Genomic DNA, 17397 nt, shown 5'->3' with positions numbered 1-17397 from the left:
CAAAGGCTCCAACCCTGTTCTCACATAAATCTATTTTTCTTCCTGAAGATGCAGTCTAGCAAAAAAATTAAGGAAAAAATGTAAGATAATAAAATGAAAAAAACAACTTTTCAAAATGAAATTATGTTTTAAATGACTAGTTGTTCCTTTCCTTGTAAAGCCGTATTTTTTTCTTTTTTTTTTATACATCAGCTATGTTTTAGAAAAACCTTTCAACGGATGAGAAAATGTAATAAAATTAAAAAAATGTTCAAATAGATTATTTATTATCAGCATGTGAGCAATGTATTGCTGTAAAATAGTAGAAATAATTGAAATAAACTTTAATAGGAAATATTTTTCAAATTTTAAACAGACTTTTGATTCTATCTGGTTTAAACAGTAGACCTTGGCAAGGAAAAATTAGAGTCATAAAGCATTAACAGAAAACCGCAAGTCCATGAGTACGTCGGGAATTTGTATTAATAAGTGAAATATTATTAGTTCACAGAGGCGTCTTACTTGCTTTATTTTTATCAAATTACAAGTATGAAATTCCCTTTTTCATGAATCATCTAATAATGAGTTTTTATAAAACTCAGAATGAAATAACATATGAATTAAATGTAGTTTCAGGTTCAGGATTAAACTTAAATGGCACAGTAAATGGTACAGAAGGTCGTTTAACATCACCTGGATTTCCAGCTCCATATTATCATAATCTTGATTATTGGGTACATCTTCTAGCACCTGAATCAACTCGTATTGTCGTTCATTTTACTCGACTTGATCTTGAACCACAAAATCACTGCCTATATGATTATATTGTATTACAAAGCACTGCCGACCAAATTGAATCGACTGAACCACCAACTACTAGATTATGTGGGCATTATGATGCATCAGAAATGGAAAGGTCAGTATTGTGTCTATCTTGTTTTTATTTATTGATATTCTACAGATAAATTTCATTGTATTTTATTAACTTTATACAATATATAAATTTTTTTTTGTATATGGCTAAACGCATCCTTCTGTTACAATATTTCTTATAAAATTGAAAAAAATTATTTACTTATCAAGATTTATATCTGCCCCAAATGTCTCTTAAGAATTAATGAAAAGACTTAAACAAAAGTTGCTGAATGAATTTATCTCAATCATAACATTTCTGGTTACTTCTTAAATTAAATATTAAAAAACAGGTCCTAATGCCTAATTATGGAAATGGTATTTACTACTTCTCATTTTCTGGGAATAATTTAATCTTTAGTATTAAATTTTAATAATTTTGAATATTCTTAATAAATTTCAGTTCTAATTCCATCTACAAAAACTCAGTTCTATTCTATGTAAAAAAGCATCTTGTTGGATTGAACAAAAAATTTCAAAAGCAATCAATAAATAAAATGTTTAATAACTTCTTTGAAAAACATTTTTCAGGGTTAACATGGGTTAAAACTTTGTTTTACATGTTTATATTAGAAAAAAGAGAAATATTTATTGTAGAGTTCAATGATTTTTGCAAAAAATGTACAAAATATATTGAATTAAAATATTTGCATATATAAATATATCACTTCTTACAAATTTTTCCATATTTCTTATTCTCTAAATATTGTTAAAGCTTTTGAGTATAATTTGATTTTTTAATTTCTATTTACATCTCCCTTGTTATTGCTTTTGGCAAATATGCAGAGTTGTCTTCATCATTAACTTCTATGGAAATAATAATATTTCCATAGAAAAAGAGGTTATTTATCTTACAACAAAGGACTGTTATATTGTAAAATTATTATTTTTGATTCATTAAAAAGGAGCTCAGATATAATAAAACAAACAAAACTGTTTGATATAAATTCTTACTTTTATTATCACCTAATAATTATCAATACTTTTTGCAATCACAATTTTAATACTAGTACAATAGAAATAAAATAAATACGAGTATGTAAGAGGGAATCATTGATCTCTATACTTATTTTTAACTTATTCAAAGCATAGCCAAATTAAATTTTAGTGCAGAAAGTATCTGTAAACTGATCAAACCTCTTTTCTAAAACCAGTATTGAGTACTCATTTCAGGTGACAAAGTACTTGCCTGAAACATATTTAACTATATCTGCTCTCCTCTACTACTAGCCTAGTATTTTATTTATGTGTGTATAGTATATGATCTGATTATTATTTTTTATATTTTTTACTTTTAATTATGTTCTTCACCTTCCAGTATAATGTTACTTAAGGGTACGAGTCATTATTTTTTGATTAATATATTAAATTTCAATTTATATTATTTTTTATACATGAAGAACAATCAACAACTGTCAGGCAAGAGAAACAATTAGAAGCAGTTTATTTTTTGTAATGATAAAAGCAAACAGTAATCTTGCTCATTCTGGTTAATTTCCCACAAAAACATAAGGATAGAAGCCACATGAATATAAAGTACTCGTAAATAAATATTTCAGTGTAATTGCAATCTTATTGCTCGTAAAATTTGTGTATTGTACTTATTCATACTCTATTAGCAAAATTGATAGTATATTTTTAAGAAGTTTCTTAATACCTATACTTTATATCTAAATGATGTTTATTTTAGTGTATTTAAAACATATTTTTGGAAGTTAAGCTACAATGCAAGTTGTTATATAAACAGTACTAATATATCATTACCACTGTTCTAATTATTAATACACTTTCCGCTTCATCAATTAAAAGCAATTTATATACTTTCAGGCGCTTATAGTACCTGATTTAGAAATAGCCCAAGTGTTTTAAAATTACCACAAAATAAAGGTGATAATTATTTCAATATTTAACATTATATTATTTCATAATAAATGTATATAAAGTCCCAAGTAAGTAACAACTAGGTAGGTAGGTAGGTAGGTAGCTAGGTAGGTAGTAAGTAACAACTTACTACCTAGTTCCTGGTAGGTAGTAAGTTGTAGGAACTGCAGTTCCTACAATCTGATGGTTCCATAAAAATTGCAATTTCTCAGAGTAGCAACCTGATAATTGAAGTGTAAGGACTAAGAATAAAATTCCAATGATAAAAGCCATATATCCAGTTAATTAGTCCTCTGTTATCTAAATTAAACAATATAGTTTGTGCCCAGTATATTATTGTCACAGCATATTATTGTTATTTATTACTAGCTTACTGTTGTAATCACTGCCACTAAAAAAAATTGAAATATTTTTAAAATTCAAATGCATTAGCAAAATTGCATTCAGCATTCTTTCAAAGAGAATATAATATTGATATTAAAATTTACTTAAAGATACTAAGTTTTAATAAAAATTTAGATAAATTTCTTAAATCTAGGTTTGATTTGAAATGTTTAGATATGATGTTGACTGCAACACAGATTTATTTGTCCTGCTTGAAAAGTAAAATCGGTCAGATAGTACTCCTAAGAAAAAGTATTATGACCAAATTAAATATTCACAGCTGAATAGATCCAATTTAATTTTTAATTATTATTATTATATTTTACAGGAAGAATTTTGTCTCTGAAAGTAACGAGGCAATTGTAAGATTTCATTCAGATTATTCTGTGTCTGGAGGCGGGTTCTCTTTGACATGGCATTCTGTTGATGTTTCTGGATGTCCACTACAGACACTCACTGCTAAAGAAGGTGTTATAACAAGTCCTAATTATCCATACTTCTTATTATCACACCTAGATTGTTCAACCACTATACTAGCTCCTGGTATGTAAAAATAAGAATAAAAATTACAAATATGTAAATTAATTTTTCATACATACTGTATCATTTATATTATTATGTATTATCTATGTAGAAGATATAATTTTATAAATAAATTAGTACGTATTCAATAACATACGTATTAAATAAAAATAACAAATATGTAGAGTCTTCAGACAATCACTCCATTAGGAAACTTATAATAGAAATAATAATGGTTCTTAATTCAAACAGTATTTGAAATATTAATTTTTTAATTATTTTTTTAAGTATTATTGGTCTTAGGATCTTTATCAAGTGGTAGAATAATGTAGTGAACAATTTACTATAGAAAATAATCATTATAGTAAAGTAAGTGAATGTGAGACAAAAGTTAGTAAAACTTTGAATAAGGATAATGAAAGTCTGAATAATAATACTTATAGTAATAGTGAAATAGAATTTTTAGGTTACTGTTCCATGTATATTTTACCGGATGACTCTGCAATAAAATGAAGGATTTAAAACATATTATATATCCTGATTCCATGTATCTTGGGGTAAATTGTACTCAAAATGGAACAACCTGGCTCCATGTATAATACTTTAGTCTGCAGTTTTGCAGACTTTCTTTTGTTTATTATGTACATTCTCCAATAAAAAAAGTAGGGTTATTTGTAAGCGATTATGGTGATAATGGATTATAATTCATAATTTCTTTATAATTACTTGTACACCAATGTTGAGAATATCTGAAAAATAAAGAAAAGAGGTGGATAAATCCATTTATAATACAAAGGTCAATGAATGGAAGTTTGCAATTCTACATGAAATATTGAAACAGCAATTGGATAATTTTTTGGATTACAACAGAATATCAACAGATTAATTTCATCACCTTCTTTCTGTAGTTCATGACAAAGACATACTTCAATAAACAAACATTATTATGCTGGATTGTGTATTACTAGAAGAAAAACTATCTCTAACTTTCTGTAAGTGTATTTAAAAAAAAATTCAATCACAATCATTACCATTCAAATAGTATTTACAATGGTATTAAATATCGGTATTATTCTTATTGAAAGTGTAACACCATTGTAAATTTTGGTACCCTTAAAAGAAACACAATGCAATAAAAACCAAAATTCAGACACGTAATTTATGTAGAAAAATGAAAGAACAGATTCTTTGGATGACGTCTGTGAAGGAGATGAATGGGAGATAAGTGGGTAAAGTGGGTAACTATAAAGTGGGTAATTTGGCACATCTGGAGTAGAAGACTGGATTGTTGGCTAGGAAAGTGTTTGTAATTTTGATGGTGTAGGATAGGGAATCCCACTGATATCCGTACTGTCTATAAATTCCTGCAATAATTGCAACATCTTTATCTGAAATTTCAGTTTTTTTTTGTTTTAACTGTTTTTGGAACAAAAGGTAACAGAAATAATTTGCCTGGATTTTCATCATCTGAAGAATGATATTGTTCTTTTTTATAATGTGTAAATAACACTGTAGATTTGAAATGCTCTTTATTTTTTTGGAAGCTTAGATGGACCTTTACTTTGAGAAGATTGAAGGTTCACTTGGAGAATGCTGAGGCTTGCTTTTCAAACATTCATGAATTCAGTTCTATGTCATCAATATCCTCCAAAGTTCTGATATAGAAATGTAATACTTAGAAATACAGTAACTAATATCAGATATTTATTAACCTCATATTTTTCTTCTGCTCAGGGATCAGTTCCTTGGTAAAACAGATCAATAAATTATTATAGGCTGTAGTTTACTTATTTTACATTTGTTTCATTCTTATCTTTTAAACAACAAGGTTTCATTATACTTTACTATATCCAAACATTTTAAACATGTAAACATGTTTAAATGTATCTAAACATTTTGCTTCAATTCCGTAATTAAGTAACTAAATAAATAATCTAATAATAAATTATTAATGAATTAACTGATACTTATATGTTGTGAAATGAAAAATGCCTTTCATTATGTTCCAATTGCTTGTAAATGTGATTTTTACATAATAATTGTATAAAACTGTTTGAACTTATAAATTAAAACTACACTTAACAAATTTGGATTGTTATCTGAACACTCCTCTCTAACAACTCCTTCTTAAACAAACATCCGTGCATGTAATTTCACTCTTCAGTATTTTAATTTTCTTTAAACAAATCATATAGACATGGGGGACGGGCTTTCTAATTTAAAATTAGTATCTCGCTGTCTATTTCATATTATCAATTCATAATAGAAATGTAGCCAGCAAATCAAAAACAAAGGAAAAAACTAAATTAAAATACAATATGATGCAAAGATTGCAAGATTGCAAGATTAACTACCTTCAGACAACAGCACAAATAACGCATGTGGAGTCAGATGCACTATAATACTGAGTTATAGACAATTTATTGAATTGCAAATGGAACAAGCTATGTCCTAGTGTGTTACTTATTTCCTTGAAGTTGTAGTCTTGGTACAATATATTATCGGACATGAAGCCACCTCTCTTTTAAAGTAATACTGTGTATTTTTGCCCATCAATTTAAGGCTAAATTATCAGATAAAATATCATCATACATGAAGCTTAACCAAAAAAAAAATTTTAAAGATTTATTGGTAGGTTGCTAATTAGGAAAATGCTGATGCTAATAGGACAAGAATACAAGCACAGATACCTTGGAAAGCTGATTATCCATTGTAAAACCAAATCTGGATAATTGGAAAATTAAAAAAGGTTTATCAAATGTACTTGTCATGCCATTCTAATGTTCAGTGGGTATCACACTTAATAAAAAGACAAAAATATAAAAAAAATAAATGTATTTCAGTAAAATTAAAAAGGTACTCAGAGCACACATACAATGTAATAAAAACAGATATAATATGTTTAAAAAAATCCAATGACTAGAAATTTGCTTGTAAATGAACCAAGATTTAGAAAAATTATCTGAAAGAAATTACAATTTATTACTCTAATATTACATAAAAATTATCATTTAAAAAACTTTACGTATAAAAAAATACTTAAAAGAAATATATTAAAGTGTAATAGTTAAGTTACTGTGTATTATAAAAAATATCATTTCTTAAAAATACAAAAAATTAAAAAAATTACAATATGTTTAATAGAATAAAACTTATTCTTATGACAGTCAATAATCAAAAAATGCCTTTAAAAAACACAATTTCTTCTTAAAAACTTCTGTATCTGTACTTGCTTTAATGTTGATTTCATTTATGAATTGCAAGATCACATAATCGTTTTTAAGAAAGAGTCTATACAGAATCGCATTCTTTTTGTTGCTCCAACCAGTCCAAAACACAATAGACAAATATTTATATGTTTTTATGCGATGACCCTGGACACAAGTCATTACATCATAGTTAATGCTTGACCAATTTGTCTCCATCAATCTTTTCAGAAGTTAATTTTTTAATCAGTTCAACAGTGACCTAAATTTACTACGTATGTTTTGTACAATTTTAATTGCAAAAAAAAATCAATTAAAATTAAAGATCATTAAAAAACATTTGCTGTTGAAGCAAAGCTTTATTTGAATAGTACTCAAAATTTTTTAAGTAGTATATTAATTTTCTTAAATGTACTAGTTCTGAGGTTCAAATCCTAGTAAAAATTATTCGCTTTTATACAGACTTGATTACTAGATGGTGGTTACTGGTGGGTGTACTTCGGTGGTTGGGGTTCAATTAACCACATGTCTTAGGAATGGTAGGCGGCCTGAGTCTGTACAAGACTACACCTCATTTACACGTCATACATATCATCCTCATCTCATTGGGTCATGGGGAGGATTGTAATGTATTTGGAATAATATATATACATTTGGTTTGTTGTACTTATTTACTTCTTCTATTTTTTAAAAAAGAAGTACACTAAGCCTCAAAACTGAACAAGAATAAAAAAAAAACAAATAAATATTATAAAATTAACAAAGAAAATGTAATAAATAAAATAATTTTACATATAAAATAATTTCAATATAATAATACTTAAATAAAAATAATTTTATATTAAAATGTAATAATAAAATAAATAAATAACACCTGGTAAAATAATTCTACCAAATGTTATTGAACCTGGTTTTTCTTATAATAAAACTCTGATGTAGATAATCAAGAGCTCATTCTAAACATACAATAACAAGCATAGTATTTACTTCATGTATCTAAACCTAAAAGTTAGTTTTAAATTATTAAATATTAAACAGCTTGCTTTCAGTGTGATGGAACGTTTTCTTACAAATGCGTTTAATAATTAATTTTTGGTTCCTTCCTCAATAGAATATCCAATAGCATTCAAAAAGTGAGTACCTAAACTTAGCAAAATTATTCATTTTAAAATTTTATACATTTCATTGTGCTGTTCAACAAACTGCAATAATTTTATGCAGTTACTTTTTTAATTGCCATGTTTGTCATTGTGCTTTTCAAATTTCTTATTTTTTTGTTATTATGCATACTACAACCACTAATAATAAAAAATAACAGAAAAAGTCACACCTGATAGGTATGTTAATTCCTTTTAAAAAAGTCACATATATTAGGTAATATTAATTCCTTTTCCAATAGTTATGACTACCATTAATAAGAGTTACAGATACTAATCGAATTATCTCTAATCTGCGTTCCAATAATAGTATATTGGTTTGCTATATATTCCTATCCATTACACTCAAATTATGATTTATTTAAGTTGGTTTTGGTCTTATTTGATCCAATCAAATGTGGTTTGCATGAATAGGAATCCCCATTTTCTGTTGTAATTAGTAATTTGGGACTTTCTCTCTCTGTCTGGTCAACATTATTACTCATACCTCTCCCTTTCCATTAGATCGACATAACAGTAGTACACCCTCATATTATATCCAAAATAAACTACTAATATAGTAGATGAGAATATTTAAAATATTGTAGTAATTTTGTATTAGCATGTTTTCTAGTTTCTTGACTAAAATAAATTATACTATATGGGTCATTCCCACACCCATCAAATTAATTTTTATAACAGGCTTATATAATATCTGGTAACAGAAAAGCATTTTTACAACTTCTCACTTTTAAAATTTTTATTTAAATTATGTATAGGACCCATTTTCATTCTAAATTAACATAATTTTTTGAAAATTACAATCCCGTAAAATTTTTCATGAAGATCTAGACCTACTATAAAAACTGTTGTGATTGGTTGTTGATTAATTGTACATAACAAATGATTCATTTTTTAATTTATAATTATTCCTTAATAATGAAAGTATTTTTTATTTTATTAGTTATTGCTTTTTTTTGTAGATCTTGCAGTAATTTAGTTTCCTTGTAGTAATTTCTAATTTGTGGATATTTTCATCTGCCTTCATTTACATTTTACTACTTCTTTTTATACCATTGTGCACAATTGAATCTTATTTTGGTTAGTACACAATAAAACACTATATAGATCAGTCATATCAGGAATGGGTAAATCTGTTATTGCAGATAAAAAAGGAACTACTCAACATTTGTCTGGAGAGATTACAAATAATTTTATATTCGTGTATCATAAAATACACAATTATTGAATAACATGTAAGCAACTAAAGTCCATATTTTATAATACCAAAATTTATTTTGAGTTTATGAAGATAATTCTACTGTTTGGTTTGATAGAAGTGAGTATTGTTATTTCTTAGGAATAAATGACCTTTAGTAAAGATTGCGCATTTATAAATATAAGTTAAAATTTTTAATTTAATAAATATCAATCTACATGAATTATATTTATTGACACCACCAAACAGTGATCTGATACTTGTTCTGACTTATTGAAACCGCTCCAAGAGATGAAATGTATTATAGCAACGTACTCATTTAATTATATAAGATTTGGGTAAAACTTATTATTTCATAATGTCAGTTATTTTTGTTTAGAAGTTTTAGCAAATTAAGGTACCTGTTCAATATCTCACCATAAATCCGCTGTATATTTTTTTCATTTAATTCTTCTTCCTGAAAAACATTAAATTTTTTTTTGAGAAACAAAAGTTCACTAAAAATCTGTGTAATATGATTTCATTTTTCTTTTTTTAATTTTCTTGTTTATGTATGTACAGCTGGCAGGAGAGTATGGTTAGAAATAACAAACTTTGAAATGGATCCACCAGATTCTATACTAGAGCTCAGTCTTGGAGGAGACACAGAATTAATACAACCATTTCGTCAACCTTCCCATTTATCTGATGGTGTATTTGTATCTGTTGGTGAACGGCTACAAGTACGATTAAAAACTGGTGATATGCCTAAAGGAAAAGGATTTAGAGCTATTTATAAAACAGGTATGATTTTTCTTCTCCTTGGCACTTCATACATTGTTGCTTGTAGTATATTTAATCAAGACTATTTTTTTTTTAATTTGGATCCTTGCTGTTAGTGAATTGATAATGTACGTATAATGTGTATGTATTGAATGTTCTACGCTTTACATTCATAATCAGTAGGACATGATATTTAATAAAAGAACTTTACAACAAATGATGATCATGAAATGAAATCAAGAAACCAATCAGTACCATCAGAACTTAATTAGTAGGAGTAGACCTCAATCTATTAAAAAAACTGTAAAAGATGTAAATGCAATGTCATGCTGTCCAATAATTAAGTTAATTAGCAGTGATAAAAGACATTTACCTATGTTATTACTGAATGAATAAAAATATATATAGTGTTGGGTACAGTTAACAAAAAACACACAGCTCGTATTTGCCAAAAGAAATTGCACTTTAATTATGTAAAACAAATGAACTTATGTTAAAGCATAACCTTATATTAAATGAAATTAGGAAATAAACATAACTTAATTTTACATAAGAAATATCAACTGAAATCAGCATATCAGTAATAATAATATTAAATGAGAAAATACATGAATATACATTTTTTAAATACACAATTTAACAAATCCTGAAAACAAGAGAACATAAAACACCTTATTTTCAGTTAGATACTTAAAACATAACATCAACAGAAAAGTGTAACTGGAAAACAGATGCACTACTGACATATACTGTAATATGAAAATTAGCAATGAACAGATGTCATTAACTTAGAAAAATAAATTACAATAATTCCAGTATAAAAAGGAGTTAATTACAATATAATCACATTAAAATAAGTAATAATATAAATAGAGTTCATTTTGGTAAATAAGCTTTCTTGAAAATATAAAATTACAAAGTCCAAAAACATAAATTCACATCAGGAGTAATTTGCTTTAGCTTAATTTAAAAGCAGTATTATGAATACAGCTCATGATTAGAGAAGGATTAATCTCGGCGATTAACAAGTTACAAGATTAAATTATAGAGTTAATTACAATAACAAATTGTAATAATTAAGCATGTAAAATAGGTAAGCCACCTATCGTGACTGCACTTAAGTGAATAAATGATTTTTTAAACTAAACTTGAAATTGAAAGGCATAAGGTATGATGAACTGAATGCTCCACAAATTTTAATGATAAAATAACTGTTGAACGTAATAAATAATGAAAATTGAACTTGCCTGTAGCACACAAGTATTAGCAAGAGACAAACTCATGAATGAAGATAAATGAATACATACAGTAATCCTGGGCGTAGTCCGTAGTGGTGTATCAGAAATACAGGGGTGAGATGTGGTTTAGAGGTAGAATAATACGTAGCATCTCAGATATGTAGCAACGAGTTTGGAGATTCTGCATCGATGAAAATGTAATAAGCAGCTAGAGAAGATTCGGCGTTGATAGAATTGGCAGTTTGTAGTAATTGAAGCACTTTCAACATAGACGTAATATACAGAATTTGAAGATTAACATGACAAAGAAACGAGGCAAAACAAAACATAGAGATTAGTGAAATAACGAACCACTGATGGGTAGAACTAGAGATAATTTTGACAGAGGAATACCACAGCATATGAGAGTATGAATGCGATGAAAATATTTAAACATTATACAAGAGAGACAATTGCAAGCTGATCCATCCAAGGCTGGAAGGATCAGCGTTGCGGAACCGCACAACATGAAAGTCAGGACTAGAATGACCAAAGCTGGCGTGGTGAGAAGTAGGGGAAGCGAACAAAGCAATGGACGGAAGAGTGTGTGTGTGTGTGTTGACAAAAAGAGTAGTGTCTAAGTGTTAGTATGAGAACGATTAGAGAAAAAGTGTGGAATTCGGGAACGAAGACATAACAAAAATAATTTACAAGCAAGCAGACCATTAAAGAATTACGTAAGATTGACAAAATAAATTTCTGAATACACAAGTTGAAGAAATGACATCAGGGCAGACAAAGAGAAATAGACTTCTAGGAACTATGACAATATTGAAATTGGTTGAGAATAAAAAACATTTAAGAATAATATATATATTAAGACTAAACAGCAATAAATAATGCATGATAGAAATAAGCTGACACCAATATGATGATGCACAGCAAGTCAAACTGGAGAGTGAGAGAAATGATATCGAAAACAAACCCAAACAACCTATTTAAAAATACACGTAAATAAGCCTTACAAAAATGCAAAATAAAATTACCAAGCCTGTAAACTACAAGACTTGACCATAACCTTGAATTCATTGGAATAAAACAACTTTACGCAACAGCGTAAACATATAGTATTAAATAAAACCCCTGAATAATTCTTTTTTTTTAGTTTCAACCTCTCCAGTTAACGCCAATTAAGGGTTAATATGTTGTTATAGTTTTTGTTTACAATGTGATATCGATTTCAAAAAGTAAATTTGGAATTGAATAGTTTTCCTTTTTGTTGTTTTTTGAAGAATCCAAATCCTTGGTAGTAATCAAACCTGGAACTTCAGTTAACAGTCAATGATCCTACTGATTGAGCCACAGGGCAACCAGAATCCTCAGTAGCTACTTAAGAATAGCTTAAGAATTCATTATGTGTTTGGTGTTCATTGGTGGTTCGGATTCAATTAACCACACATCTCAGAAATGTCAGCCTGGGTCTGTACAAGACCACACCTTATTTATAGGTCATACATATCATCTCATGTCACTGAGCCATGGGGATTGCTTATTGTTCACTAGTTGCAAACATACACAATACACATTAGATAACATGCAACATACACATTAGAAAACATAAAAAAAATTATGTGTCCAAACTATTCCTGAAAAAAGTAATTTTTATGATAAAAAATTGGTGAAAAACACTCCTAAATCACACAGTATTCATAATTTACAACAGAATGAAATATAAATAGCTTATTAAACGTGTTGCAGAACACGTTTAATAAGCAACGAGAAAAACCAACATTGAATGCCTTAAAAACAATACAATGCAGTGCCACTTTTGATAAAACTGCCACAGATACTATAACCTTCAGTACCTAGTGGCAGAATCCATAATTACATCTGTATTCCAGGTACAGAATCTGGTTATTTTTTTGATGAACCCTCATATATATATGTATAATATATGAAATGAAATGTGAGCCACAAATATAAAAAACTAATTAGATAAGTTAAACTTACAATTTTAATTTCAAATAACCAGTTTTCATGGTATCCTGCATTTCAGTTGGTATTAAATTCTGTATCTATCGCATTATACATATTCTTTTAATGATTTTCATTTTAGTCAAAATTATGTTTTCAGTTGTGAAATTTTTAATGATATTATGAGTGTACATGTACTTTTACTCCCCAGTACTGGAATCATATTTGTATATAACATTTCAATCATGTACTTGATTAATGTTTTTAATGATTTTAAATTATAAGATTAATATTTTTTTATTTTTATTTATATAATTAAGTTTTTTTCAGTGAACAGTGTACATGAAAATAGAGTAGTTGATCTTCATAATGAGTCATCTGGTTTTTTATATTGGGTCAATTATCCACTGCCACCTGCACCAGCTCTTGACTTTACGGACCACCTCATTGCACCACTTGGCAAAGCAATTCATCTTCATTTCTTCAGAGCCATACCAAGCCATTGTGAGTTAAATATGTTTTATTATTTCACCATGAAAAATAAACTTTATCCAAGTAAACTTTAGGAGTGTTAGTTAAACTCCATTCTTCTCTAGCATTTTGAATGACTTGCTTGAAGATACTGAATTTAGATCAGAAGCAAGTGTTTTTTTTTCATTTTTTTATTTATTGTCATCAACAGTTAGTTATTAGCACTTACAATTACAGAAAATTGTTTATTAATATTTAAAATTTACAAATAAACAAACATTAAACATTAAAACATTACCACTGTTTAAGCAATATATTTCACATTAACTGTTACACATATTAAAATTTGTTAAATTAAGTTCCTAATTTTATTATCATATAAAAAATTTAACATTGTCTTGTTGTCATCCTCTCAATTAAGCATCTTCTTCATATTTTGACTAGTTTAATTATTGACGATTTGCTGTGAATTTTGGGCGATCTAGCAGAAGATGGTTTATAGTCCAATGTACATTACACATCTCAACATCTCACAGTAAGATTGAGGAGAGCCAAGCAGATGGGCAAATGTGATTCTGTGTACCCAATCCTTAATTGTGTTAGAATAATTTGATCTCATCTATTGCGAGAGACAAATGTTTTTCAAATACATTTTCCCAAATTCCATGTAATCCCATGGCTAGACTTAACAATTAAAATTTAATTTATTCCAGGTTATCCTCAAAAAGTGTTTTTATATTGGGTTTGTTATAAAAATCTCCACATATTGATAATGAGTATATCAGCTTAGTTTTAATTTATAGATAGTGTTTTGAAACATTCATATTTTATTATTAAATCTATTATAACCACTGTCACATACAAATAAAAATATTTTACTTAAATATTTAATAATCACATTTACTTTCTATTAAACAAAACTTTCTTTATTACGATATACAAGGGTCATTCAATAATTAAACAGACAAATAACTGCACAGCAAAAATGGTTTATTAAATACAATTTTTTTGTCTCATTTTCCATGTAATTCTCACCAACTTCTCTGCACTGGTTCCATCCTTTTACGAGTCTTCTTATCCGTTCAGCGAAGAATTCTTTACCTTGATCTGAAGCCAGTTTTTGTAATTTTTTCTTCACCTCTTTGTTTTCATTGAACTTGATGCTAACCAAAGCTTCTTTCATCAAATAAAACAGATAAAAATCCAGAGGGGCAAAGTCAATGCTGTAAGGAGGATGAGGTAGGATCTCCCAACCCACTTTTCCAATAGTTTCCAGCGTCAGTTGTGCTGTATGAGGTTGAGCGTTGACTTGAAGAAGAAGCACGCCTTTTCTCTGCCATCCCGAACATTTCCTCTTCAACGCAAGCTTGACTTTGTTCTCAATCATGGCTGAGTAGTATAGGTTGTTGATAGTGCATTGCTGCTCCAATTAATCACAGAAACTCAGACCGTGGACACTCCAAAAGATGGTTAACATGACCTTACCAGCCGATGGTTGCGTTTTAAATTTCTTACAGACAGGCAATTCAGGGTATTTCCACTGCATGCTTTGATGTTTGGACTCCAGCTCAAAATGATATATTCAAGTTACATCACAGGTTAAAATCCTGTACAAAAATGAGTCACGTACGTTATTGAAACAATTTTTGAGTTCGGTGCAAATGCAAGATCTCTTGGCTTTGTGATGGACAGTAAGCTATCTGGGAACCCACCATCCCCAAGTCTAACGGTAGTTCAGCTTATTTTGAATGATGGAATTAGTTGTGCCAACATTTGCTTGACATTTTTCAGCAATTTGTTCAACTGTAAGTTGTCAGTCTTCTTGGATAAGTGAATCAATACGAGAATCTGAAGTCGAGGTTGAACTTGTTACTGGACTCTCTGTGCAGTACACGTCGGTCACACTTTTATGGCCACTTTCAAACTTTTCCATCCATGCTTAAAAACTCACACGGTCCACGCAACTACTACCATATTGTTTGTTCATCTGAGAGAATATTTCTGACGGTTACACACTTTCCAAAAGTAAAAATAGGAATACAGAACGCTGTTCTTCAAAAGTACTTTCTTCAAGTGGACATGCCACTGTAACTAAAACTTTAGAGATTTTGTTTATGTAAATATTAATTGAGCAACTGACTAACACTCTTCATGAAGTTGCCAACTAACACTTACAAAAGTTTAAATTGCCTGCATTAAGCGTTTCCTTCACTAAAAATATTTGTCTGTTTAATTATTGAATGACTCTCGTATTTTAACAGTAAATCCCTGTCTATTTCTCATAATAATGTTTCTGTGCAGAGTAATTTTCATTTGCATTTCAGCATTTTACATATTCTTGTTTGTACTTGTGTTTTTGTCATAGTTTCTAAACGTTTACAATATTTCCAGTCACAAAATTTCCCCTTTGTTGTAATGTTATTGTAATAATAAATTCATTAATTATGTTGATGTACAGTAAATTTTGATTGATATGTAAATTTACTTTTCAGGGGATGAAGTGAATGGAAAGAGTACTTGTGATGGAAGAGGAGAGATTGAAGTACATGATTCATATGCGGATTTCAGCAGTAACGGAACTTGGTGGCGATTATGTGAGGCAACTTCCGATGCTGAAGTTCCACCACTCGCCATAAATTCATATCTCAATACACTTCACATACGTCAAAAAAATAGTCTTTCAAATAAAAGTGGTGTCAGAATAAATGTATCAATTAGTATTGAGCCAGGTTTGTGTTTATATTTCTTTTTATCAATAATACTTTAGTGGCAGTATTACTGATATCATTCTATCATGCTATATTTATGTCATTTGAGGTTTTATTTTTCCTTTTTTTTAATGTGTATGTCATTTTTACGGTTAAATTTATTATTCATAAAATTGGATTTGTATTAAAAAATGGCAGCAAAAATTTTGTCAATGTCAACACTGAGCATGATGTACTGGTATTTCATCATATATAAATGGACTGTTCAATAATTTTTTTTATGTAATATTTTTCCTATTTAGGTAAAAAGTGTATAGATAACATAAATGATGACTGATTATAGCAAACAGAAAAAGTTGATTTCTTAACCAAACTGTACTTATCAAAACACTTTTTTACTATTGAATTTTAACAAAAAATTGTATTTTATTCTTTAAAAGTAGATCCATTTCCTTACAATTTTTATTATTTTAACAATTACGATTATTATAAATTAATTAGAAAATTAAATAATACAAAAGCAGCAAATCAAAAATACTTCTGACATATTCACCAACATATTTGTTAGTGTCATATTTAATATAAATACTCATTAGCAATCTTATTACAAAGATAATATAATTAAAAACACAGTAATAAAGAATTTTTATAAAAAAAAAACATTATTTGTTTAAGGATAAATTTTTCCCATATTAGAGGTTTAAGATTGAGGTAGCTAGTTTTTTTTATTTAATGTAAAATTTTTCTAGAATATTATTATAAAATAATAAACATTATTTCAGCGAATAAAAAGTTTTAGGAAATTTTAAATATGTTAAATAATATTAATGGAATTTTAACAAGATCAGATTACAAAATATATTTATAGCATAAATTTGTTTCAGATCTCAACTATAAGGTTAAATTATTGCAAGTTCCAACTGAAGGTGCAGTTGAATCATGTAAACCAAATCCTTGTTTGAATGGAGGCAAGTGTGCAAGTGGTTCAAATAAAAAATCTTGCCAATGTATTGGGCATTATACTGG

At 28.2% G+C, this 17397-nt stretch overlaps 1 protein-coding gene across 1 annotated transcript in view; it reads left to right on the top strand.

Moving 5' to 3' along the window:
- The window catches only part of LOC142326585 (uncharacterized), a 354985-nt gene that overhangs the window by 287887 nt on the left and 49701 nt on the right, over positions 1–17397 (top strand). The window contains exons 10-15 of the mRNA XM_075369170.1: positions 616–895; positions 3485–3699; positions 9801–10022; positions 13523–13696; positions 16156–16392; positions 17256–17396. Coding sequence (XP_075225285.1) covers positions 616–895; positions 3485–3699; positions 9801–10022; positions 13523–13696; positions 16156–16392; positions 17256–17396 — 1269 coding nt within the window. The remainder of the gene's footprint in view (positions 1–615; positions 896–3484; positions 3700–9800; positions 10023–13522; positions 13697–16155; positions 16393–17255; position 17397) is intronic.

This window comes from Lycorma delicatula, chromosome 6 (genome assembly GCF_047948215.1).
Source record: "Lycorma delicatula isolate Av1 chromosome 6, ASM4794821v1, whole genome shotgun sequence".
NCBI classification, from domain to species: Eukaryota; Metazoa; Arthropoda; class Insecta; order Hemiptera; family Fulgoridae; genus Lycorma; species Lycorma delicatula.
This window is presented reverse-complemented; position numbering and strand designations above follow the sequence as displayed.